The 25,809-nt window shown below is 39.1% G+C and overlaps 1 protein-coding gene across 2 annotated transcripts in view; it reads right to left on the reverse strand.

The window, feature by feature from the left end:
- ACBD6 (acyl-CoA binding domain containing 6) overlaps nucleotides 1-25,809 on the reverse strand; it is a 119,611-nt gene that overhangs the window by 81,607 nt on the left and 12,195 nt on the right. Inside the window, exon 4 of one of the 2 annotated variants that reach the window (XM_080915063.1) lies at nucleotides 1,109-1,191. In XM_080915063.1, coding sequence (XP_080771189.1) covers nucleotides 1,109-1,191 — 83 coding nt within the window. Of the gene's footprint in view, nucleotides 1-1,108; nucleotides 1,192-10,415; nucleotides 10,772-25,809 lie in introns of those variants that run through there. The other variant, XM_080915064.1, reaches the window with a different exon arrangement.

Raw genomic sequence — 25,809 nt, forward strand, 5'->3', positions numbered from 1 at the left:
CAAACGGCTTTGTACTATACAGATGTTCCTGTGTCCTGATTACTAACCCACAAGCAGGACCCCAACGCCCTGCAACACCAACCTGCTCAAATCAGCTTAAATCTACCTCAGGACTACTCTCCCCAGAGCGCTACCTCACTTTACTGAAAGGTATTTGATAAGCTTTTGTTCTGAAAACTTACTCATCCTTCACATCACCAATACTCCAAAGGAGACAAGAATCAGCAAGCCATTTTGTTTCTGTCTAGGAGCCCTTGCATAAATTAGCACACAAATTAAGATTATTACCATAGATAAGCGACTGGTACTGTTAGAAAGTTAATTTGCGTAGTTTCTCTTTTTGGTACAATCCTCTCTTCATTTTAGGAAGATAGAAAACTTGCCTTCAGTACATTTTGGGGAGGCCAAATGGAGTTTTTCATCTGAAACATCTGATGCTGAAGAGGAAGTAAGGTGATGTTCGGTTAACTAAAGGGACAAAGGCACTAAACCCTGTCCCTTTTCGTTTATAAAGTGACAATCTTAGAGTTGTTTCATGACTCCTTAAAGCAGCACAGGATTCCCTTCCTGACTTAACATGTGTTGAAGAAAATGGATTATAACGTTTTTACGCAGCACAAAAACTAATAGAGGTGTTAAAGAATATATTCCTAGAATCCAAGTAAAAGAATGAATAAGCCAGTGATGCTGGCACACGCCTTAATACTAGCAAAAGTAAAGGAGAGGGAGATGGCAGACAGATCTCTGAGTTCAAGGCCAGCCTCTTCTACATATTGAGTTCCAGGACAGACACGGATACATTGAGAGACCCTGTCTCAAGAAAGAAAGAGAGAGAGAGAAAGAGAGAGAGAGAAAGAGAGAGAGAGAGAGAGAGAGAGAGAGAGAGACAGAGAGAGACAGAGACAGAGACAGAGACAGACAGACAAAAAGAAAGAAAGCTTAAAAAATGAACAAATAAATGCAAGAAGGGGAAAGGAGAATGATTCAGATTGTATATTACCATATTAAAATAAATTTAAATAAATATGGATACTTATGTGCACACATAACATATATGCATGCATGTTGTATATATAATTTTATTGTCAAAAATCAGAAAAGAAATTACCTGATTGTTTCTTCATGATACAGAGAACTAACGACTGGACCACCAAACCCACTACTGCCTTCTTTTCCTTTCTTCTCTGATACCTGTGGTAGAAAAGACAAGGTGAAAAAAGACACATGGACTAACACAAAGTACTGAAAAATTATAAAACGTCAGTTTACTAAGGAACACTAAAATTTTACTCTCAAACAATTCTTCAATGCTAGTAATAATTTTAAGGTGATTAATAAACTCAAACTCATGTCAATCCTCCAGCCTCAGGCTGCTGAGTGCTGAGATTACAGCTGGCATCAGTCTGAGAATGCTTTTCTTTATACAAGAAAAAGTGCAAAGTAAGAATTTGCTTTTCTTAATCCTCTTACATTTTAAATTTCTGTTCCATGGGTAGGATAAAGTTGGAACATGCACAGCACTAAAGAAATGCAAACTAAGAGGTGGAGAGATGACTCAGAAGTTAAGAACATTTAATGCTTTTCCAGAGGACCTAGGTTTAGTTCCCAGAACCCATATGGTGGCTCACATCTGAAAGTAACTCCAGTTCTAAGGGAACCAACATTCTGTTCTGGCCTCTGTGGGCACCAGCCATACACATGGTACACAGACATACCAGCAAGAATCATTCCATCATCTGAAAGCTTTTGTTTTTAGAACAGTTAACACCACCGTTTGGGAAGAGACTTCCCCTGGCGAAGCTTCTTGCACCCCATGCCAGAGCCTCTCGCTGGCTTGGTTCAGCTTGACCCAGCACCTCACGGCAGCGGCAGAAACGGGGGCAAGCTGGACCCAGCAGTGCAAGCAGCAGAACAGATTTTCCTTTCCCTGCTTGCCTGAGTTCGAGCACCCAGCCTGACCCAGAAGTGGAGGTGGCAGAAGCCACTCCCATCTCTGACCATAGATCTGTGTGGGACTTCTGGCCCAAAATCCCACATTCACCTTTTGATGATGTTCATTGGTACAATTTGCTAACTTTCCTTGCGTGGGACTCACTGTGCTAAGCCTGTGGGTCTGGGTGGTGATTTTCATCCAGGGTGACTGCTTCTCTCCCTACATAGCAGTGCTACTCACCCCTTGTAAACAGAGATCAGAGTTGTTACTAACTGACCTATGATGCTCAGGACGATACATGATGTGTTTGCTGGCCCCAAATACTAATGGTTAAAGGGTAAACATTTCTGACTTGCAGTTTTCAGCAAAGATTGAGAATTTTGGCTACTTGCATGCTTTGTTTTGATTTGTTTTCTGTCTTCTTACTCTTTTATGTCCCCTGCCTCATTTGATTAGCTTTACTTGCTACATCTTGCAGTCTACTGCTCTTTCCTTACACCATCTGGGTCTTTATGTGGCCTTTACGTTGCTCTGTCTGATGTTCATGTTTTCTTCTACTCTGAAAACTTCTATATGTTATATGACACATATATCAATAAGTAATAACATATTTGCACGCAGTATTTTAGCATCTTTGGTGTTTCATCATCTTTATCTGTGGTGGTATGAATGAAAATGACCCCCATAGGCTCATGGAGAGCAGCACCTTGGGACCTTGTTGGAGTAGGAGTACCCTTGTTGGAAGAAGTATGTCAGCAGGGCAGGCTTTGAGGTTTCAGATGCTCTAGATAAGCTCAGTGGATCAACTCATTCTTGCTGCTGCTGGCGACTTTTGCAGCACCAGTCTCCCTGCTTGTAGCCATGATTCCAGTAATGAAGATTGTGGACTGAACCTCTCAACTCTAAGCAAGCCCCGATTAAATGTTGTTCTTTCTAAGAGCCGTCATGGTCATAGTGTTTCTTCACAGCAATAAAACCCTAAGACACTATTGTTTCTACATCTGCTTTTATTATTCTCCTGGGTATTCACCATCCTTTTTTTTTTTTTTTTTTTCCTCTTGCTTGAAGACTTCTATTGTGAGCCACATATGATAAACTTTACATTTCTGTTTTCCAGATCTTGGTGTGCCACTTTCATTATGGTGGGCTGTTTTGGCACAGCTAATGAGGCTACCTGAAATCTGTCTGCCCTCTTGAGACACATTCATAAGCTCACTGATGAGAAACAAAACACTCTTATGACTATATCAGCTCTGGGAAAATAGCTACCCACTGTTTTCTGGGGTTTCTTTTCCTGGATTGTCAGTTACCTTTTATACATGTACAGGTTAGCATTTGATCAAAGGGCTCCATCTACAGATCTTTGGAGCCTGAGGCAGAATGTCCTCTCCAGTGTTTGCCCTTTCAAACTCTAGCTCAAATCAGGGAGACTTAGAAGATGGTGTTTGGCATTTTCCTCCCTGAGCCTGCCTTGAGCAGATGTATAAGGACAGAAACCCAGGCACCTTTGGCTCACCTTCCCTCTTGCTTTCATACTGAGGAGCAAAGTTCCTACAAACAATTCTAAACCCACACAGTGGACCAAGAGTCTCCTGCAAACTGTCCTCTGACTTCCAAAGGAGCACCGTGGCATAATGCCCCTGCTGGCACATAAATAAATGTAATTGATTTTGTTTAAGCTTAGAGGTTTATCCTATTTTTCTCTACTCAAAATCCATGAAGTTATTTTTATGTTGCATTGGCAGTTAAAGGGAAAGACTGATTTGGCAGCCGGTGTGAGAAAATCTGCCCATTCTTATAGCACCCAAGTTATATTACAGAAGGCATCTAAATGTGCCTTCAGAAAGGACAACCAGCTAGATGAACATTTATCTCTTGGTTTGTGCTAACACCGTGTTGGGGTCAAAGTATGACCAGTAAGAAATACTCTTTTCTATTTGAAAAATACTTATTACAAAAATTATCACACTAACACATGGGTTGGTTTCTTATTTCCACGCGATTCCCTTTTTGGACTCTTTCCTATTGGTGTGTTTAACTTTGTTTTAACTCGTATATAATAAATAAATATGGGCTGGAGAGATGGCTCAGTGGTTAAGAGCATTGACTGCTTTTCTAGAGGTCCTGAGTTCAAATCCCAGCAACCACATGGTGGCTCACAGCCATCTATAATGGGATTGGATGCCCTCTTCTGGTGCATATGAGGACAGGTATAGTGCACATATAATAATAAATAAATAGATATATCTTTTTAAAAAAGATTTATTTAAGAAAACAGGAGTGAGGCACTAAAAGTAAAACAAAAGGCTTACAAAAAGGTACACTGCAGCAGTGACAGGGCAAGTGAACGGACGGAATCCAGACAGAGCCGATCATCTCCCGCGGTCACTGTGTTGTCAGGCCCTAGACCACTTGAATTCTCTGTCCTCAGGATATATTCACAGTCATCTTCTACATGCTGCTGCTCTTTCCCAGTTCTTCTAGGTTCTGAAACATAGGTCATTCCCTATTCGATTTTCCTATCTTCTCATCTGGACCACACTTTCGTTACACTGGTTATGCAGAAATACAGTTTATAGGTACTCATAAAAACACTCCTCAAGGTTGATGGGAACAGTGTCGTTGATCAAGTAGTGACATGACGGGGTCTTCTTATTCTGCTATGCATGTAATTATTTTTAAACCAATCAGCAGCTGAATGGGTTCTTCAGATAAATGTGACTTTAATTTATTAAGTACTTCTGGAATTTCATGAGCTTGATGGCATTCCAATGCAGACAAATGGTGCATTTAAAAATAGTCATTGCCATATTATTTGGCCAATCCATCAAAAATTTCCATCAAATGTGCTGGGTCAAATGGAATTTTATTGGTAGCAATCTTAAATGCACCTTCAGAAGAAGCCTCAGTCACACCCTAACTCAAATATATCATTATGGTTTGGGGATTCAATTGAAACCCATTTTCTTCTGCAAGGTCCACCAAATGTCCAAATCAATGACTATAAAGTCCTTCACTTTTCCATCACTAATATATAAATGAGAGGATGAGTTCTAAATTTTCAGTTTACACAAGGGTATGAGTTGTATAACTTAATTTAAGAAACATAACAAAACGAACATTGAGATGGGTTTGAAAATACGATCAAGTAGACAAAGTAAGTATTGTACCAGTCTTTTGGGGTTACACTGGGTGGTAAAATGGAAACTCTATCTTCTGTGACAATCAAACATCAGCAGAGTTTGGTGTACTGGCTTGTCCATCTATCCTGGAAGAGGGGCAGTCTCAAGGGCAAGTACAGCACACTGACCGACATCAGTCCCTTACCCAGAAACTCAGCAACTACCTTTCTGTTGTCTGAGAAAGAGTCTCGATCTATAGCCCAGACTAGCCTGGAAGTCACTTTGTAGTAGTCCAGGATGGTCTTGAACTCAGTGATTCTCCTCTTCAGCTTCCCAAGCACTGAGAATAGGGTCGGAGCCACACCCTTGACTAAGTTTTATCTTCTTTGGGAGCATTCCCTTTTGAAAGGAAACTCCAACTTTCATAATTCAAAAGATTTCAATCTTTTGGGACTATGATCTTTAGGGTTTTCTTGTCTTACAAATTTTTGATATTTAGTGTGCTATTTACTGTGTTTATAATTATGTTCAGTTTCTGATTAAGCAACTCCACTCCGAGGTTTATATCCTATATGTAGTTATATATCCAACAGAAAGTTGCACACAAATGCTCTCAGCAGCATGATTCAAAAGAACCACTGTGGGGGGCTGAAGAAATGGCTTAGCATTAAGAGTGCTTCCTGCTCTTGCAGTGAACTAGGGTTTAGTTCCTAGCACCCACACAGAACTTCACAACTACCTGCAACTCTAGACCCAAACACCCTCTTTATGACCTCCAAGGGCTCCCATGTGTTTGTAGTGCATAAAAACACATGCATGCTCACATATACACAAATAAATAAATAATTTAAAATAGTGAGAATAACCCAACAAAATAGAGAGAGAGAGAGAGAGAGAGAGAGAGAGAGAGAGAGAGAGAGAGAGAGAGAGAGAGAGAGAGCTCAGACAGTAAGGTATTTGTCAAGCAAGCATGATATTTGAGTTTAATCCTCAGAACTCACACAGAAAGCCAACTATGGTGCACACACTCATCCTAGCACTGGGGAGGGGATGGAAGATCCTTGGGGCTTCCTATAGAGCTCCATGGCAATAGGAGACCCTGTCTCAAAGAAAGTGGAAGGCTCCCAAGGAGCAACACTGGAGGTTGTCATTTGACCTCTGTGAGCACGCATGCACACACAATGAGTTCAGACCAGCAGGACTGCATAGTGAAACCCTCTGCCTTACCTACAAGAGCCTGTGGAGCATTTCTGATTCAACTACACCAGCACCTGAAGTGAGTACAAAGATTACTAGATAGAGACAATTTATTCCTTAACAGGCCTAGAAGCTCATCACATTTACTTTGATAGCCCTGGGAAGTAAAGAAAATGAAAGCATGTGCAGAAAGTTAGAGCTGAATAGAATACAGTCATGTGGAGACAGCACATAAGTACAAAGCTACACTACCTAATTAGTCTGTGTAAATACACTCTGATGTTCATACAATTACAAAATCGTCTACTGACATATGCCTTACACTACAACCCTGTTGTTAGCTAAGATATAACTAATTCATTCTCCAGATCTGGAGTAGAGGAGGCCTGAGTGGAACAGGTAATCTTCAACCCAGCACCACTCAGCTAAGATCCTGCCCTATCACTAAACTCACAGAATTGAATTAATCCTACATTATGCAGGAATTACATACATATATACATATTTGAAGAAAAGTGCTATGAGCTTGGAATTACATGTATTGAACTGTGGCTAATAGCATGAATCTATAAAGAGAATGTATTCATAATTAATTCAGAAATATAATCAGCAAGCCTTCAAATCTTTGTTATTCTTATTACTGTCAAAGTAGCTTCAATTTTTCAAAGTAGACAGGTTTTAACCATCAAAAGGTTTCAGAAACCCTAATTTATAACTCTTTATCAGAGCATGGCATTGCTGTCCCCAAGGCAGGAAACTTGGGCAGATAGTAACTGTACTTAACAGCAGCAATTGCATGCAAGTTTGAAGATTAAAGTCATTGGTGAGTGTGCAAAGACTGTTTTGCCATTTTCTGTTCCTACCAAAAGTCAGGTGGAAGAAAATCCATAGGAAACTTCACTTGGGATGCAGGAACCCCACCCTCAGAAAGCACACGAAAGGTGTGAGCAAGCTGTAAGCAAGCACAGCAAACTCACAACAGTCCTTTGTTGAGAGACTTGACAAAGCAAGAATAGGTACAAATAAAACATGATTATAAAGGGCATTTCTATTTTCAATTAACTAAGAATACCAGGAAAATGAGGTAACCCAGTCACAAAAGAACACACACAATATGCAGTCACTGATAATTGGACACTAGCCCCAGAAAGCTCTGAATACCCAAGAAACAACTCACAGACCATATGAAGCTCAAAAAAGAAAAGGCCAAAATGTGGAAGCTTCAGTATGTCTTAGAAAAGAAACAATAAGTGTATAGCACCCTCTCAGAGTGTGGTACACTTAGACCTTAAATCATTAATAACTCAAGAGCTAAGAAGATAGCCTTGTGGCAATTTTTGATATTTAAAAATCATTGTTTAATCTTTACACACCAAGAAAACTTTGACTATTTCCATGTTACGTTTTGTTTCACATGTACTTTATTCACATCGTAACTAGTAAGATTTCAATGCATACTATCAAACCTATAAAAAAATCAAGTACTGACAAAATATATTCATATAGTTTTATGCCAAAAAATCTATGCATGTATCTGTTTTTTTAAATAAAGTTGTAAAAAAAATTATAGCATTTGTTTTTCCTTAATTCCCACTATATGCAATATATCTAAATTGAAAAAAAAAAAAAACAGGAAAAAAATCAGTGAATGTGACTAAATGTTCATCTTCAGTGAGACCAACTTTTAAGTGGGGGCTGGAGAGGTGGCTCAGTGGTTAAGAGCACTTGGCTGCTCTTCTAGAGGTCCCAGGTTCTACTGCCAACACCAACATGGCAACTCACAGCTGTCTGCAACTCCTGTTCTAGGGGATCTGATACCCTCTCATAGGCATATATGAAGTCAAATCACCAATGTACATAAACTACGAATACATTATAAATTTTTAAAAAAAGAACATAGGCTGTTCTTCCAGAGGACTTGGGCTTGACTCGTAGCACCCACACTGTGGTTCATGAGGATCTGTAGTTCCAGTCTGAGGGATCCAATGCCCATGTACCCAGACAGACACACATGCAAAACACAAACAAACATTTAAAAAAAAACTTCAACAAACAGGACTCCATGGTTTTTGGCGCTTTGTGCTTTTTGTTGGTTTTTGTCCCTTTTTTGTTTTAGCTAGAGAAAGAATATAAAGCTGGATGGGTAGGAAGAAGGGAAGGAAGATCATCTGGGGCAGGGGCAAGAATGTGATCCAAATATATTGTCTAAAATTCTCAATAAATAACAAGGAAATAAAGGATCTTTAAGAATCAGTAAGGGAGAAGAAATAACACCCCTCCCCTTTTTTTCTAAAAACAATGATAGGAAGACAACAAACATTCTAAACATGTATGTGTGGCCCAACTCCCCAGGACAGCCAGCACACCAAAGCAATTCAACAACCAAATAAGCCTGGAAGAAAGCACTGCTACACTTGAAAAGGGCAGCCTTCAGGAAAAAGACTCTTGGGACCAAACATGGGGACAGAAAGACCTGAACAGCCAAAGGTGTGTACCACCTAGTGAAGGCAGTCCCTTAGCAAGTAGAGAGGGGTCATGTTTGAATAGTCTATATATGATTCCTATCGAACCATGGGTGAGTTCTGCATATCTGGCAGTCCTAAGCCATGCTGGTAAGTTGAGTGGCCGTCTCTACCTAAGAGGAAAGCCTAGTTTCTACTGGTGTCTGCTGAGTCCCAGGAAACGGTCTCCCACTCCATCCTCACCCCACCTCAGTAGGTGCTCAGGGCCTGGCAGCTCTGCCCACAAGCCCAGGGAGTCTGTCATGCTTTCCTGTCAGTTATAGGTCGAAACATCTAAACAGCTCCTCTGGCACACAGAAAAACTACCCTCACTTAAGAACAAGGATAGACAGCACAACAGCTAAGCTGGTGCCACCCGCATCCACACAGTCCCCCAAACATACAGCTTTCAAGTTCCACTAGAACTTAAAGTTCTAATAAAGGTGACATTTTAGCATTTCACTAGAATAAACCACTAAAATATAATTCATGTTACAAAACACTAATATTACTCCTGATGTTAAAATACTGAAAGTGATGAGTTTTTCAGGCAATCTCATAGTCCAACAACAACAACAAAAATGTTAAAGAAAAATTTCTAAAGATGTAGCAGTTTGGCTTCAGCCCACCATATTATTTATTTTTCATTTTTATTTCTATTTTATGTATATGAGCGAGTGTTTACCTACATGTATGTCTGTGCACCACCTACATGCCTTGTGCCCATGGAGACTAGAAGAGGTGTTGAGTCCCCTGAAACTAGAGTTACAGATGGTTGGGCTGCTCTGTGGAGCTGGCAACTGAGAGAGCACTCTCCAGTCCCATGCTGTCACTTTAAACCATGGTCAATAATTGAGTATTCCTGCACTTTCCCATAAGTACAGTCTACTGTTTATCACTAGTCCTTTCCTCCAGTTAGTCTCACGGCCTGTTAAAAGTTCTTGCATGGCCAGCAGCGGTGACACACATCTCTCATCCCAGTGCTCAGGAGGCAGGGCAGGTGGGTCTCTGTGAGTTTGATTCCAGCCTGGGCTACACAGAGAAACCTTGTCTCAAAAGAAGGGGGGAACTTTAACAGCGACTCATAAAAGTAGGAGTGGACATTCACCCACAAGAGTTAAGAAGGTGTGCTCAAGTAAGGGAGGACTCAACTCTCCAACAACTAACAGTGCCCTAGAGATGGTGGCAATGGGCAAAGGAAGACTTCAGCTCCGTAACTCCTCTTATCTCTTAACACAGAAATCTGCTTCCTAGGAGTGCCCGTTACCAGCTGTGTTTAGTAATGTCCTCACACTCTCCATTCACTGGTTGAACCTCACACACAGAGGAGTCTGGATAGGTACTGCCTAGTTCCTCAAGTGTCATAGAGAAAAAACTCAAAATCTATTTGTTATTTATTCCATTAATTTTTACAAAATAGACCCTTATTTGGAGCTCTATCATATTATATGAGGGCTGCTGATAATGGGAACAAAAATTACACAATCTACAACACTACCAAATTTCACAAAGGGAAAAAATATCAAACCATTTAAAGCCAGAGTGGTCCTCCCTTCTCCTCAAGGTCGCTGGCCACTGCCCTTGAGGACAAAGGGGACAGTGTTCATGAACAGCCATGAGTACGACAGAAATAACAGACTTCTCTCTGGGACCAGCTTCCGAGAAACAGACCTTTATTTAGGGTGAATCAAGGGTTATATATGGTTGGGAAAAGGGGGTAGGGATATCAGGGTGGGCAAAGGTCATTGGCTGAAGGCTAAGATAGTGAGAGTCCTCACTAGCATGGGAAGACATTCCAGGATTCTCAGGTGCTGGGTGAGCAGGTCTGTTATGGGGAGAAAGGGAGTTGGACCTGTAATTCCCCTAAGGGCTACATAGCATTCTTCAGGCACTGGTGTAGAGTCTGGGACCTCCCAGTAGAAAAAGCCTCGCTGACAAAGGGAGTCCACCATCTGGCCTGCAGCTTAGGGTATCCAGTAATGTCAGACTTCCACTTTAGCAGGAGAGCTTCTCCACAGCTAGAAAAAATGGTGTGTTTAGTTAAGACACAAGTTGAAGGTGAAGATGTGATTCAAAATATCAGAACTGTATTTATTCTAATTACATTCAATTTTAAAGCAGTAAACACAGAAACATAAAACCGGAGTGTAGACATAGTGTATTTGAGAGGGGTGTCTTAGAATTATTTATGATCATATTTACATTAAAACGTTTGACAGGTATTTAAAATATTTCATAAGTAATCTGGCAGTTTGTTCATAATGTTTGTTCAACAAGAGCTTAAACTGTCTCAATATCTGCAAGTATTCTTGACTTATTAAAAAAGCAACTAAGAACATATTACTAGAACATTAAAACATTGTTAAACTTTATTATGAAAACAACTATAATAACTCTTATAAAACTTACATCTAATTAATAGTCTGTCAGGTCCAGCAAGGTTGCTCAGTAGTTGCTGCCAAGCCTGACAATGTTTTTAATCCCCAAAACCCCCATAGTGGGATGAGAGACCTCTCAAACACTGACCTCTGACCTCCACACGTGCATTCATGAACATGAGCATGTGTGTGCACACACAATGAATGATAAGAAGCTGATACAAGTAATAGTGTGAATAGAGTCTCGCTGACTGGATTATGAGCATCGAACAATTCCTTACTGACCCAGAAAGCTTTCTGCTCTTCAATGAGTCATTTGTTCCTTAGTGCTTGTAATCAAAATTATTTATGTTTTACTAGTAAAAGACAAAAATTGGAACACCCATATCAACAATAGTTTAGAACACAAATCAGTATAAAAGAAGTAACGAACCTCAAGGAATAGGGGAAAACTTGCCATCCATTTTATAGGTATTCTTTACTCCTGACCCCATCTAATTACTTGTGGTCTTAAGCTACTCATTTATAAGTTGGCTAAAGTAACCAGTAAATACTCCTCTGGGGCATATCATTTGTAATACTGATTTATTGAGCGGCTGCCTCCCAGTACAGAGGGCTGACCCTGTGTTTATAATTAGGCTGCATAATGTGGAAGCAGAGTGATGGTTCACCTTCTTGCTTTATGAAATGGTATGAACTACAAAATGATTCAATTTAATTAAATAAAGAATGTGGGGTTCCTTTCTTTATGCAGTTTGAAGACTCTATTTTTAGCAACATTGTAACATATGCCCAAAAGCTTGGTAGCCATGCTTCTAGGAACAACACTGGAAACAGATGCATAGTTCATTGTATATATGCACTTGCCCATTTAGTAAATAACTCAACAGATGCTTGCTGCCTGCTAACTGGGAACATAGACCTAACCCAGGCAGATGTGTTTTCTTGTGGAGCTTAAAGTCTAAAGGAGATGAGAACCATGTAAATAGTCAATTATAATGCAAATGGATAAATTACGTAAAAGAAGATATATGCTGCATAGTTTTAAGACTAAACTTTGCCCTTTTCCTTCTAAATCCTATAAAGGAACATTCTCACATACCATTTTCATCCTTTGCTATGAATCAGCTCTGCTCCACTGTCTGCTCAGATCTAAGCAGAGCAAAGCTCTGACCTAGTAATCTGGTGTCATGTTCACAGTGTTCTCAGTACCCATTGTGAGTAGTCAATAATTATTAACCACTAATGAAAAGTCACAAATGACTAATAGAAAACATGAGCCTGTATTTCTTCCTAGACAAATAATGCATTACTTGATGAGTCTAAGTCATCAATCAATAACTGAAACTATAAAATTTGGCCACTGACTGCTAGGAATTTTATCCTGAAGAAATAATTAGATAAGTATGCAAAAATAAAAGTAGAAAGATGTTTATTGCGGCACTACATTTACAGGGAAAAAAGAGAGAAAATGAGACGGAAAGGGAGAAAGAAAAAGCAGCTAAATATACAAAGAATACAGTCAGGGCTTGCCCAAACAACAGAACACCATGCAAGCAATAGAAACCTTATGTGTGGAGAAAAATCAAATAAAATCCCAGCTCTGTGTGTATGTGAATCTGAAAATTTTCAAAATCAGAACATAAAAATGTTGACTTAAAAAAAAAAAAAAACACATTCTCACCAAACAGTGCTATTGCCTCCCTTTCTTTAAAAAGTGTATAATAGAGTGGGGGATGGGGGTAAGTTATATCTCAATGGTATAGTTTATGCTCAGGATGAGCAAGACCTCGGGTTCAATTTCTGGCACATATAAAAAGTAAAAATCAGAAAGAAAAAAAAAGCTATTCCCATTTTGGAAAGAAAAAGTATTTTCACCTACCAAAGACAATGCAATCTGGCTATTTTACACACAGACATTCACACACAGACACACACACATATACACTTATATACACACACACACACTTATACACACACACATTTAAAAACTGAAAAACTATGTGCTTTAGCAGCGTGCCTTCTTGGCCTTTTGCTAAGATCAAGTATAATCACTCTAGTATGGTTTTTTGTTTTGTTTTGTTGTTTTTTGTATCTTAAACATTTTTTCTTCATTTTAAATAAGTATTTTGCTGTCTCTAGTATTTAAATAAATAATTTTTCCATTGTTTTATTGTAAAAAAAATTAATCTACAAATATATGGGGTATTTCATTCCTTCTCCCAGTTCTACATCACTCCTCTAAATACCTTCCAGTGCCCACGTGTGAACACACACTTCACAGATTTAAAGGCTTAATTTCCAAGACAACAGCACATTAAATATAGTGACCAGCCTTTTGTCTCAACATTCCATGCACGATCAACCTCCAGCATGACATCTTATCACTGAGTATTCCTCTGAATAATATGCTGTTGTTTAACCATTTCCCTGTTGATTACCTATAACATTTTAGTAATGCATCCACATCTACATCCCTTCTAGAACCTGCAGATATTGTTATTTGGTTTCAGAAGTTAATCATTAGCTTCTGCCCAGGATTCCCTAGGGAAGAGAACCTGAGGCAAAGCTTCCCAAATGAGCAATTCTTGGGATGTAAAATCCCAGTATATGAATGATGGGAAGGAAAGAAAATGAGGCCTCAAAGAAGAGAGACAAACAGGAGTTCTGCTGACAGAGCCGCCCCACTGACCTAGGCCTCACAGGCTGTCTCTGTTCAGACCACACGCCATCACAGTCTGCAACTGCAGCAGGAAGAAGGGAAAAGCAACTCTTTCCGGCCTTTAGCCTCTCCTCTGTCAAGTGTGCCCCTGAAGCTCTGGGCTCGGTCCCTACTCCTTCTCAGTAGTCACTGAAGGCTACAGCCTCAGAATAACTCCTGTCATTGTCACCTGAGGCTGTAGTATGAGTCACAGGCAGTCCTGGTGGAGGTGGCCCTTGCACCAAAGGAGGCTGCAGAGTGTAAGCAGGTTAAAGATGTAGAAAGAAGTGCATCCTGGAAGATCCTGCCCATCCCCTAAAGGTGAGTGGTGAAGATGCTTGTTCTCCCTGCTCTGCCAACACCTTTCTAATGCGATCTGACAGAGAAGCAGCAACTGCTTTTTGTCTTGCTTCTGCACGTTTTCTTATAAACTTCAGGTGAGCTCTTCTCACTTTCCTATTACAGACAGGACAATTAATGGCAAGAATCTGTCACACTCAGTTCCGTCCTTCCTCCTAAAATTACTTAAGGCCTAAAAGTCAGACAGTTAAGGCAACCAATCAGCCTGAATTCAGCACCATAAAATCTCTTGATAGTTGTTTTACCCTTAGATGTACCAAAAGAGGACCTGGCCAAGACATGACAACTAACTTCTCCCCAGGTTCTAAAATTGAATTTTACAAGGTCAGGAAAACATTAACATGTAAGAAAACTCTGCATTCACAGTTGCCCTAAGGTCATCAACTTCAGATAGAATGCTTCACTGTTAAACAGGACTTCTGTGAGCCACTCCACCAGTACTGTTTAGTGATGGCTTCAAGTTTATCACATAGGATTCTGACCATAGACAACCACCTTAATCAGCACAAAAACTTATTTCCATAAGGATGGGCAAAGGAAAATCAGACCGCATGTATTTGTAACAATATCATCTCTTTTTTTCTATTATGTTTTTTCCCTTTCCTTTTCAAGAACCAACCTGACTGTTCTTTTAGATTCCATTTCTGAATTGGGCCTACTGCTCAGTCCACTCCCCTAACTCTCCCCATCAGTCTGGGCCTTTCTCTGAAGTAAAAGTCTAACAGACATATCGCAGCTCTTCACAGCTCTGACTGTAGAGCTCTAAAGGAGTACTACTCTCAAACAGTGGGGACAGGAGAGGTGGGTCAGTAGTTAGTACACACTGCTACGACCTCAGTTGGCAGCACTGACATCGGGTGGTCCAGAGTCACCTGAACCCCAGCTCCAGAGGGTCCTATACCTCTAATCTTCGTGGCACTTGAACTCTCACACACAAGCCACCACTCCTCCTAATTTAAAATACAAATAAATATTTAAAAATTAAACATTATGTCAAATACCAGAGAACCTCAGTCCGTATGCACCGTGAAATATGCATTGCCCCAGAAAGGGACACTACACAGTGTACCTAAACCAATGCTCTGACTGTGTGTTACACCTGAGTCTGCAACAGTACTGAAAAACAAGGAATATGTTTATCTTCAACTTGGTTCACAGGATCTAATTCCCTCAACTGACCTAATCGATCTGGAGAAAAACTATCTTCCAAATTCTAAAGAATATGACTTAGACTTTGTAATAATCAAAGTTTGCTATTGAACAGCCACAGAAAGGAAAGATAATAACTTTGCCTCTCAGTAATTTTTCTATGATCTCACCTCGGTCATTTACTCAGAAGAACCGACTGTAGTACTCTAAGTACAACTAATATTCCTAGCAATGGTAGCACTGAATTGCGCTTACTTTTTATAGCATATTTATTAATAAAAATTTGCCTCTACTTTATATTTGAATTGTACCTACGGTTTATAGACTTTTTTCCATATATCTAATTTTGGTAAGTTATAATCTCTTTCCTCAACCTTACAACCTGACAACGCACAGCTAACCTCCAAAAGCAAATGTGTCAATATCGCGAGCAAGACTTTAGCACTAAATGGTAACAGAAATATAAAGAAATTAACCTATTATGCCTTTTTTTTTTTTGCTTGCCCTAAAGCAAATCCATATTGGTTCACTTTCCCAATTTGAGCTTTTAAAAATGCATACTAAATTTCCCTATATTGTATTTCAATCAATTGCCTAAGCTCAGACTATAAATAAAGTACTTGATCGTAAATTTCTCAACAAACATAAAATCAAAGACACCCAACATCTACAAATTAAGTAAGAAAAAAAAAATCCCACAACTAAAAACTGAAAAGAAGTTAACATATCAAGTTCCAGCTGATCAGTCAGCCGGCAACTCTATTCTGAACGGATTCCACCTTTAAGCTCTACACTGGATTAAGATTATAAACATGTACCAAAATCATCTTGGTCTAGTCTTTTCATTTTATGTTTTCTTATAAATTATGAAGCTAAGGCAAAAAGTCAATCACCTTTCAAATGTTTGACTGCAAAGGCATGACTCAGAATAGCAATGATGTGAACTATTTAACAGACTCTGTATGAAATGAGGGAGATCTGTAAAACAGTACACACTTAAGCATAAGCACCACATGCACACGTGCACGTGCACACACGCACACACACACTACAACACTTCAAATGCCTGGAAGATCCCAAGTCTTCCATGATTCTGTATTTATATAACTAACAAGAATATAAAAATATAAAATATATAAAAAAATAAAGGCCTTTATTTTTAAAGGCCTAAAGAAACTAGCATGTTTTTCTTCTAGTGTTTTTATACAAACAAGTGCTAATCCACATTTTATCACACTATTAAAGTATATTTAAAAGAATACATGAACTTAAGTTGAATTGATTTTTTTTACAAGATAAGATTAAATGGTATTTAAGCCAAATGACACTCTGTGAAGCTGGATAAAAACTGCTCTATTTATTTTGTCAAGCTAAATCATTTTCGTAAACATACTATTGAAGCTGTGTGTTGTGGTGCACATCTGCAGTCCCACGACCTGGGAGGTGGAAGCAGGAGAATCATGGGTTCAAGGCTGACATGGGCTACACAGTAAAACCAAGTCTCAGAAAAAAAGTGTTGTCTGAACAGAAGTACAGTACATATTCTTCATATTTCAGAACTTATTGCAAGTTCAGAACTTATTAATAAAACAAACAGAAACTTGCAACCTGTGTGCCTATTGTTCTGTTCCCTCTGTGGTTGATATTTCAGGCAACTTGGCCAATTTGAAGGCAGGAGATAACTGGTACTTGACTCTTTTCCCCTGGGCACAGGTAATGAATAAAGACTTCAGATATTATCCAAGTATAAAAATAATCAAACAAAATCAAGTGTAGTTGATAACAAATTGTTCTAGATACATTTCTGACTCTCAGAGGTTCATGTCAGTGTATTTCCTCAAAAACACCTCTCACACAGGTTTGTGTGCACACCTGTAAAGCTATGCATCTACTGATGGCATTTCTGACATGCTGCAATTTAAACTCAAAGAGCAGGTGTTGACCCAAGAAATCCCACCACACTGTTGTCTTAGACAGTGCCACCACCCTTTAAGTGCTGCTCTGTTGGTATCACTTGGGGACCAAATGTGTTAATTCTCTCATCATTTCATTGTTCAAAGATGAGAATGTGCTTGAGTGACACTAGGTAAAAAACTGCACTACAGAGAAAAAGGAGCACAGCATTACTGACCGACAAGCATGAAGCAGAGAAAAAGGGCAGCAGCCTCATGCGACATGCTCAGCGGAAGCACCTGGTCAACATGAACCAAAACCCTGATCAAGCCAGAAGAGGTCAGGTGTTGGTCTAAAAAGAAACTTCCTCACTTTAAATTCTCCATGGAAACCACTACAAGCATAAAGGTTGTGTGTGTGTGTGTGTGTGTGTGTGTGTGTGTGTGTGTATGAGAGAGAGAATATTAACCTCTGAAATAATCATAAAATCTAAATCAGCTTTTCAAAGTCATAAGCCAATGACAATGTATAAATTATATGATTTGTAGATTCTACATTGATCAGTGGAAATGGTAAAAGACACTAAAACTGAGTAATTTGGAATCTCGAGTTTACAGAGCTAATTCCTTAACATTTTTAGAAGATAGGCAGTAATAAAGGCATGTGTCTTTGGTGCTTTCACTTGGGAGGCAGACATAGGTGGATCTGTGAGTTCAAGGCCAGCCTGGTCTATGTCATGAGCTCCAAGACAGCCAGGGTTACACAGTGAGATCCTGTCTCTAAAAAAATAAAAACAAAATTCAGAAGGTGATACATAGTTAACCATCATTATTGTAAGATTTCAGGGCTGGAGAGATGGCTCAGTGGTTAAGAGCGATGACTGCTCTTCCGGAGGTCCTGAGTTCAATTCCCAGCAACCACATAGTGGCTCACAACCATCTGTAATGGGATCTGATGCCCTCTTCTGGTGTGTCTGAAGACAGTTAGTGTACACACATACATAAATAAATAAATCTTAAAAAAAAAAGATTTCAAGGGGATTCCAGCATTAGTTTATACTAATACAGCCTGAAGAGGTTCAATAAATCTTAAATGAATTAATTACCAAAGGTGAGTTTAACACAGCTACCCTCAACTTTATATCACAAAGAGAAATATATTTAAAAAAAAAAAAAAAAAAAAAAGAAACTGTAGCACTTGGAAGAAACCCCCAGCAGAATACCAAAGAAAACAACACAGAGTTCAGCAGGATAAAACACAAACAAGAAATGCTCACTGAATACTTTAAAAATGTACAAAAGAACAAGATTAAAAGTAATAAAAATGATTTAGCTAGTTGTGTACAAACATTAGACATTTGAAATATTCAGTCTCTCAATATATAAAATGTTGAGCCAAATTTGACAGGAGATAGGTTCAGGAAAGCAAATTAACCTCAAAACTTCTCCAAATAGATTTATTATACCAAGTTAAAAGACTCCCTAATGTTAAGAACTGAAACACTTAAAGATAAATTTCAGAGCAGTTTTAAAATGTTGAATAAGTGGCCAGGGCAGCATTTAGGATGCAGTACTAGGAACAGAGACAGCTTTGCTGCTTCAGGTTTTTAAATGCCTTATTTCTTAACAACATCAAACTCCATCTCTGTGACACAGTAGTAAAAACAAAGAAAAATAAGCATATTCACATATGTGCACATACATGAACATACAGAAAAGGAAAGTACCACCACCAAAACAGTGATTCTACATTGCTCGCTAATAACTTTGAAACTTTTTATTTACATTAAAAAGTGATGTCCATACCAATATCTGTTTATACATTACAGATACAGATACCCTTAGTCATTTTTGCACTTACCATGGTTTAAATTATGAAACTGTGATATGCGATCCATGTTGAAATTTCACAATGTAAATCTAAATCTAAGAGCAGAACTTCTAAATACTTCAAAGGCCACACGCTGATATGAGGTCATTTTAGAGATTCAGCTGAAGACCGGGAAATAAAGAAGACAGATTGTCCATTGCTCTATGAGTCCTAATTTGTTATGACTCTGCTGACCCTCACTCACGATCTGGTAAGTACAGACACACAGTGCGGTGCTATCAAGGCAGAGCATGCCGCTATACAGGAATGGACCTCATCTGCAGCACAGCTCTCCTAAGACGAGAAGTACCCGAGACCAATGACAGTCCTAGGAAAGGTCATTGGGCTTCAAAGAAATAGGACCCAAAGTCTCAGGATCCCAGGAAACATACAAAATATAAATATATCAAAGAGCTAGAAGATCTTGAATGAATAATGTGGTATAAGAAAAATAACCCAAAAGGCTAAATGAGGCAAGCCGTCTAGAACCTAACGTTTGTGCTTGCTTGTATGGGGAACTTACAGTTTCCGGGCTAAATTAGTTAAGTTCTTAGGCCGTAGCTTCCTCACCTGTCAGCAAGGATTAATACCCTTCAGGATTGTCAAAAGGGCTAGTTAAGACTAACATGGATTTTCCTTAATGTATACATAAAAGATACTATGTAAACATATAAGCTATTTGACCATAACGATATATGATAGAAATTATTCATTCATAAGATGTATATAATTCCATTAACTTTTGTGTTACTATATTTTTTTAAATAAATGTGAAATTAAAATTACGACACAATAGCCAGGCATGGTGGCACACGTCTCCAATTCCAATACTCTGAAGGCAGAGGGATCTCTGTGAGTTCAAGGCCAACCTGATCTATAAAGCAAGTTCCAAGAAAGCCAGGACCCAGAGAAAGTCCATCTCAAAAACCAAATTAAAGCAAAGCAAAACAACAACAAAACAAAAATATTACTAAGTGATAGAAAAATAATACACAAAATTTATGTATTATAAAAGATAACAAAATTTGTGTATTATAGGGCATGACTCATTTTTGAAGAGAAAGATGCCTTTCCTAACTTCACAATCCTCTTTTATGAACCAAAATGACAGTATATTTAGACTAGTTTTCCTAATATTTTTCAAATATATCAAACAATCAACTTAAGGAAAAACTGAAAAACTCCAAGATGTCAATTTATACATTATGTCTACATAACTAAGAAGAAATATTAACGTGATGGATATTAGATCAGAATATGATTCCAAAGCAGCCTATTGTCACTAGGCCCTGTGTGCACACTAGACGGCTATCCCAAGCTAAGCTGATGTGAGTTTACTATAGCAACATCGAGTTCTCATCTAAAGATGGGGATGGGAGGCCTTCAAGTCATTCACAAATATACCATACACATATTTTTAAATAAAGAATGAAGCTGTGCTTTATACAAACATGAAAATACGGACTAACAAATGACTTCCTTTCCTCAACCGGCAAACAGGACAGGAAAGCTCTGGAGCTCAGGTAAGTGCATGCGCAGAAGGAACTGAAAGCCCGACAGGAGTGCCAGCTGTGTGCTTCTCACCAGGTCCCCTGAAGCTAACCAGACCACACCCTTTTAAACCAGGGTTGCAGTAGATTAAATGGGTGATACACAGAACTGAGACAGAAGCAAGAATTCTATAGCTCCTAAAAAACTGTTCAACCCTTTAAAGGGGAATATGGTAGACCATTCCGTGTTATTTCTAATACTTAGTGCTTTTCTGTATCAGAGACTAATAAATTTGATTCAAATAGATTTGTTTCTAGTATAACACAACATATAATAAAGTATGCTATTAGAATAATGCTTATGTAGCAGATAAAATAATTTTCCTATAACAATTTTTAATTAAAATATTCTGGTTACTTTTTAGCTTAACAAAAATTTTAAAAAATCATTTCTTAAACTAAGCAAAAATTATTCTTACAGTCTTTGGGGCTATAAGATCAGAATTCAGTTCGTCTTCCTAAATGTGGCTGCTTTAGTTAAGACATCCTGTTCTACTGCACATTAGATGATGAGTGAGGAGCTGCAGACACTAGTGCCGCCAAAGTTCCCCATACGTGAGGGTCACAGGAAATTTGGGTTGCTAACTTTCCTAACCTATATGAACTACATAGGAATTCTTGTCTTACAGTTTTTATCTATTAGCATACGACTATAACATTTTTGATACAAAGATAATAAAATGTTCTTTTCTACATTGTCATCTTGATCCTTCAATTTTATTTTTAATTACATCTTAAAATTTCTTTAGTTTAATTTCTAACAGTTATTTACTGTGTCCACAGGAGAGATAAATACACAAAATGAGCACAAGTTTATATATTTCACACAAGAGGCAGAACAGGCTATGTCAACTGGGAAACACTGCCCTCTATAGGACAGCGTTTTAAATGACAACTGAATTTATTCAATACAGTCCAGCCAACAAATTGTGGATTTTCCTGCCAGCCTTGTTCCTGAAGCGACATGATTCTCTGTAAGACTGCCTGTCCAGTGCTGGGGAAAGAGCCCAGAGCCTCGTGTGTGCTGGTAACTGCTTCACCAGAGCTACACCTTAGCCCTCTAGTTACTCACATCTGCCTTATGAACTCAGTTCAGCCTCATAGTTACTGATTCACAGCTTCTGCTTCAGGTGCTGTGAATATAGCATAGCCTGGATTCTGATATGTTCAAAGTACAGTAGGAGATAACTTCAGATGGTAAGCACAACAGAAAAGTAGAGCACAAAGAACAGTCCTGGTTTGCATTTCAGAATGACTCAAGGAGAAGGGAGCTTGTTCCTGCAGGCGAATGGGCTGGGATGTCTTGAGGGCTGACAACACATCTAGTAAAGGCCGAGCAACTGAACTAATAATACTGAAAGGAGCCGGCTGTGGGTACTGACAACTCTGGGCTGTGCTCCAAATTAATTTAGGGGCACATAAAAACAAAAAACAACAAAAACAGATGCCAGGTCTCTACCTGAGTGCTGCTTGAGTGTCTATATTCTTAAATCTCCCTACAGAGAATTTTGATGAGCAACTGCCTCTACCCGACAAGAGCTAGGCTGACAGCCATCTGATTGGATGCCTGGGTTTTTAATGATTATTTACAGGTAAAAAACCAGTAGATGATGCTACTCAAAGCAGACGAACAGTAGCAGGCTTTGCAGAGGCTGGATAGCTACTGGGCATCTGCACAACTACTTTATTTGGAGACTTTCAGTTCTCATAGCTATTATCTTTCTAGAAAACACACAGATAAATTAAAATGGATCTAAGAGTCACCAGTTCAATGAGGCAAAGAGAGACGACCTTACTAATGACATTTTGAGTAAATGTCAAGATCTAAGTTTTTTTTTTTTTTTTTTTTTAAGGAAAAGGGAATATGTAGTGAAAACTAATGCCTTGACAATACCACTGAAACACACAGGAAACCTGAAACTCCCAAAATAAAATCCTCATCTGATTTCCTATGAGCTTTACGCCCTCTAGTGGTCACGAGAGGTTTGACTGGGGATGAGTAGAAAAACAGTATCAGATGAAGAAACACAATACATGAGCTGTCCAGATTTACCACTTATGGAACTGACAAATAAATGTTCAAATTATACCTTTTAATCTGCCAGAAACATTTAAATTGGACACTATCTCTTGAGACACCAAAACTTACCAGTGTTTGGAACTCTAATAATGTCAGTATTTGCAGATGCTCATCGGTCACCGTACTTGTCTCTCTGAAAGTATCATAATGCACTGTGATCTCCCACCCCCCATACCTCTCATCACCTCCCACTCCTGCTGGCATTAGCAGCTGCGGGTCACGTAGGCAGTTCTTCAGAATTGCACACGTAAAACCGCATTTCTAAACATGGTTTGGTGTACAGGCATGTGTTGCAAGGATCTTTCTAAGGTTTCATTTTACAGTCTCTCATGTGTTTTACATTTTTGTTTCATATATTTTATGTCCATATTAACTTTATTAAGATATTGTTTGCTGGAGATTACAGAAGAATATTTATACCTTTTTACAAGCCTATGACTGGAGTATGTTCACTCTAGAACTATTTCCCTTTTCATTCAGAGTAAAAGCCATAATCCTGACAATGAACTACCATGTTTACTGTCTAGTAAATTTTCTAGTTCTCTGCTCCTCCTTCCCTCCCACATTTAGCTCTGGCAGTTTATAAAGCACCAGGTGCGACCCAGCCATATCTTGTATTATCTGGAATATTCTTCCACACATATGGCTCACTTTTCCATTCCTTAATGTCCAAGGTCACCTTTTAAATGAGCTTTCCCTGCTGGGCATACTGAAATTTATTCCTGTATAACCTATGCTTCTCCCCTGCTTTCTGTCCATATACTGATCACCTTCTAAAGTGCTGCACTCTACTTAAGTCACTGCCAGACTCCTGGCACAGCAGAAGCTCCTCCGAGTGGACACTGTCTGCCTGTGCGACCAGCAGCTATGTACCAGTTCCCACAAATTATAATTTACATAAAATAAAGTACAGCTAACACATAGGGTGATAATTAATAATTCTAACAGATGCTAGGGAAAAGAAAAATAGTTATTGTACTTTATAGAATGAAGGATTGTCTGATTCTAGAATCCAAAATAAAGGCAATTAAGGTCTAAAAAACTACCTATTTGAGGGTGATCGACATTAGAACTGCAAAATAAAGCCAACTAAAATCTTAGGGAAGTCTTTTTGTAGTTGTTTGATAGAGTAGTGCTCCTTTATCTACTAGGATAAAATGTAAGTGCTTATCCGAAGAGTGTGATAGTGTACTTTAATCAGTGGCATCTGGACAAGAGTTCAAACGTAATCACATTCTTCGTACAGAGCTGGAGAGAGACAGCGGCCATCACACTGTTCTCTACTGAACAAGAGTCTCTTCAAAGAGGTAAGGAAAACGGCAAGTAGTCTTCAGGAATCTTAAAAAGACATCTGATTTTTTAATTTAGAAAACTTCTAGAACTGTTAGTGTGTTTACCAGGCTATTTTAAAAAAAAAGTGAGATCTTGTCTTTAAAAGGGGGACAAGGGAATAGAAAATCATCTTCACTTAAAAGAGGGGCCACAGTAGAGGTCAGCCTGGTCTACAGAGTGAGTTCTAGGACAGCTAGTGAACTTATCTCCAAAACCACAACAAAATGAGAGAAAAAGAAAAAAAAATCATCTTTACAGATGTAAACTTAAGTCGCACTGGATTAGGGTGGACTGATGTCCCCAAATAGGAAAGAGGAAGAAAAATATAGAGAAACCTCAGCAAGGCAACCATTTGAAGACAAAGGCAGACACTGGAGTTCAGCCACTATGATAGCTAATCTTGGTTGCCAACTTCACAACCTGGGAAGAGGGAACTTCAACTGAAAATCTGTCTCCAACAGACTGGCTTGTAGGCATGTCTGTGGGGGTATTTTCTTGATAGCTAATTGATATGGAGAGCCCAGCCCACTGGGGGCAGTGCTACCACTAAGCAGGTGGCCTGGCTATACAAGAAAGGTAGCTCAACAGGAGCCTGCAAGGGAGGCAGTAAGCAGTCTCTGCTTCAGTTCCTGCCTCTATGTCCCTGCCTTGAGTTTTCCCTTAATTCCCTCCAGTCATGGACTGTAACATATAAGGCAAACAACCCTTTTCTCCCCAAGTTACTTCCAGCTGCTACTGTGTCCCCGCAACAGAGGAGGAAGGTAGAACAGCCACCACAGGATGAAGGAAGCATTCTTCCCTACAGATGCTAATTCCTCCTTTCAGACATCTACCCTCCAGACTATGAGAAAATACCCTTCTTCTGTTTAAGGAGTTTGTGGCACTTTGCTAGAGCAGCCCTGAAAAACTAAGAGACTTAGAATATCTTTTGTCAGTAAGTAAGAAAGAAAATGCCCCAAGGATTAGGACATGTGAAAAGGACAGAGGACCTAGTTTGAAGATTCTTAATGGATAAATTATTTCAATGGGTTATACTGCATGAATAAAACAGAAATCCGTAAGTCTATATAATATAAATACATGAACATTGTTAAAGGCAATTTACCATGGGTGCTGAAAATCCATATACATTCTTGCTCAATTGACCGGGCCCCTACCACTCTGTATGTAGGCCATTTCTCAGGACTGTGTGACCACCAAAACACCTTTGGGAATGTAGTAACGTCTTTCTAGCCCCTGACAAGAAGTGAGGTTGCTATATGTTGTGAATCCCCATAACTCAGTGCTCTTTCTTTCCCAAAAAGAACAACACACTGCATATGCAGAAATCCAACTAACCAACCCTACCTGTGTCATCCTGTGGGACTTGGAAAAGATGGGAAAAGGGTTTGAAACACTTTGCCAAGCCCTGGGCTCTGACCTAGGAGCCAGAAGGCTTCTGCCAGCATTTAAGAAACAGAAACAGGATAACCTAGCTTGTATACAGGGCAAAATCTCAGGCCTTTCACACTTCTTTTTTTTTTTAAGGGATTGATGGGTGGATGGTGGATGGACAGATGGACGAATGGAGAAATGAAAAGTTCTTTCTGTCCTAGTCAGAGTTCCTACTGCTGTGGTAAAACACCATGACCAAAGCAGCTCGGGGAGGAAAGGCTCATTCGGCTTATGCTTCCACATCACAGTTCGTCACTAAAGGAAGTCAGGGCAGAACAAACCGTGCAGGAACCTGGGGGCAGAGGCCATG

This window comes from Micromys minutus (assembly GCF_963924665.1).
Source record: "Micromys minutus genome assembly, chromosome: 1".
In the NCBI taxonomy this organism is placed as follows: domain Eukaryota; kingdom Metazoa; phylum Chordata; class Mammalia; order Rodentia; family Muridae; genus Micromys; species Micromys minutus.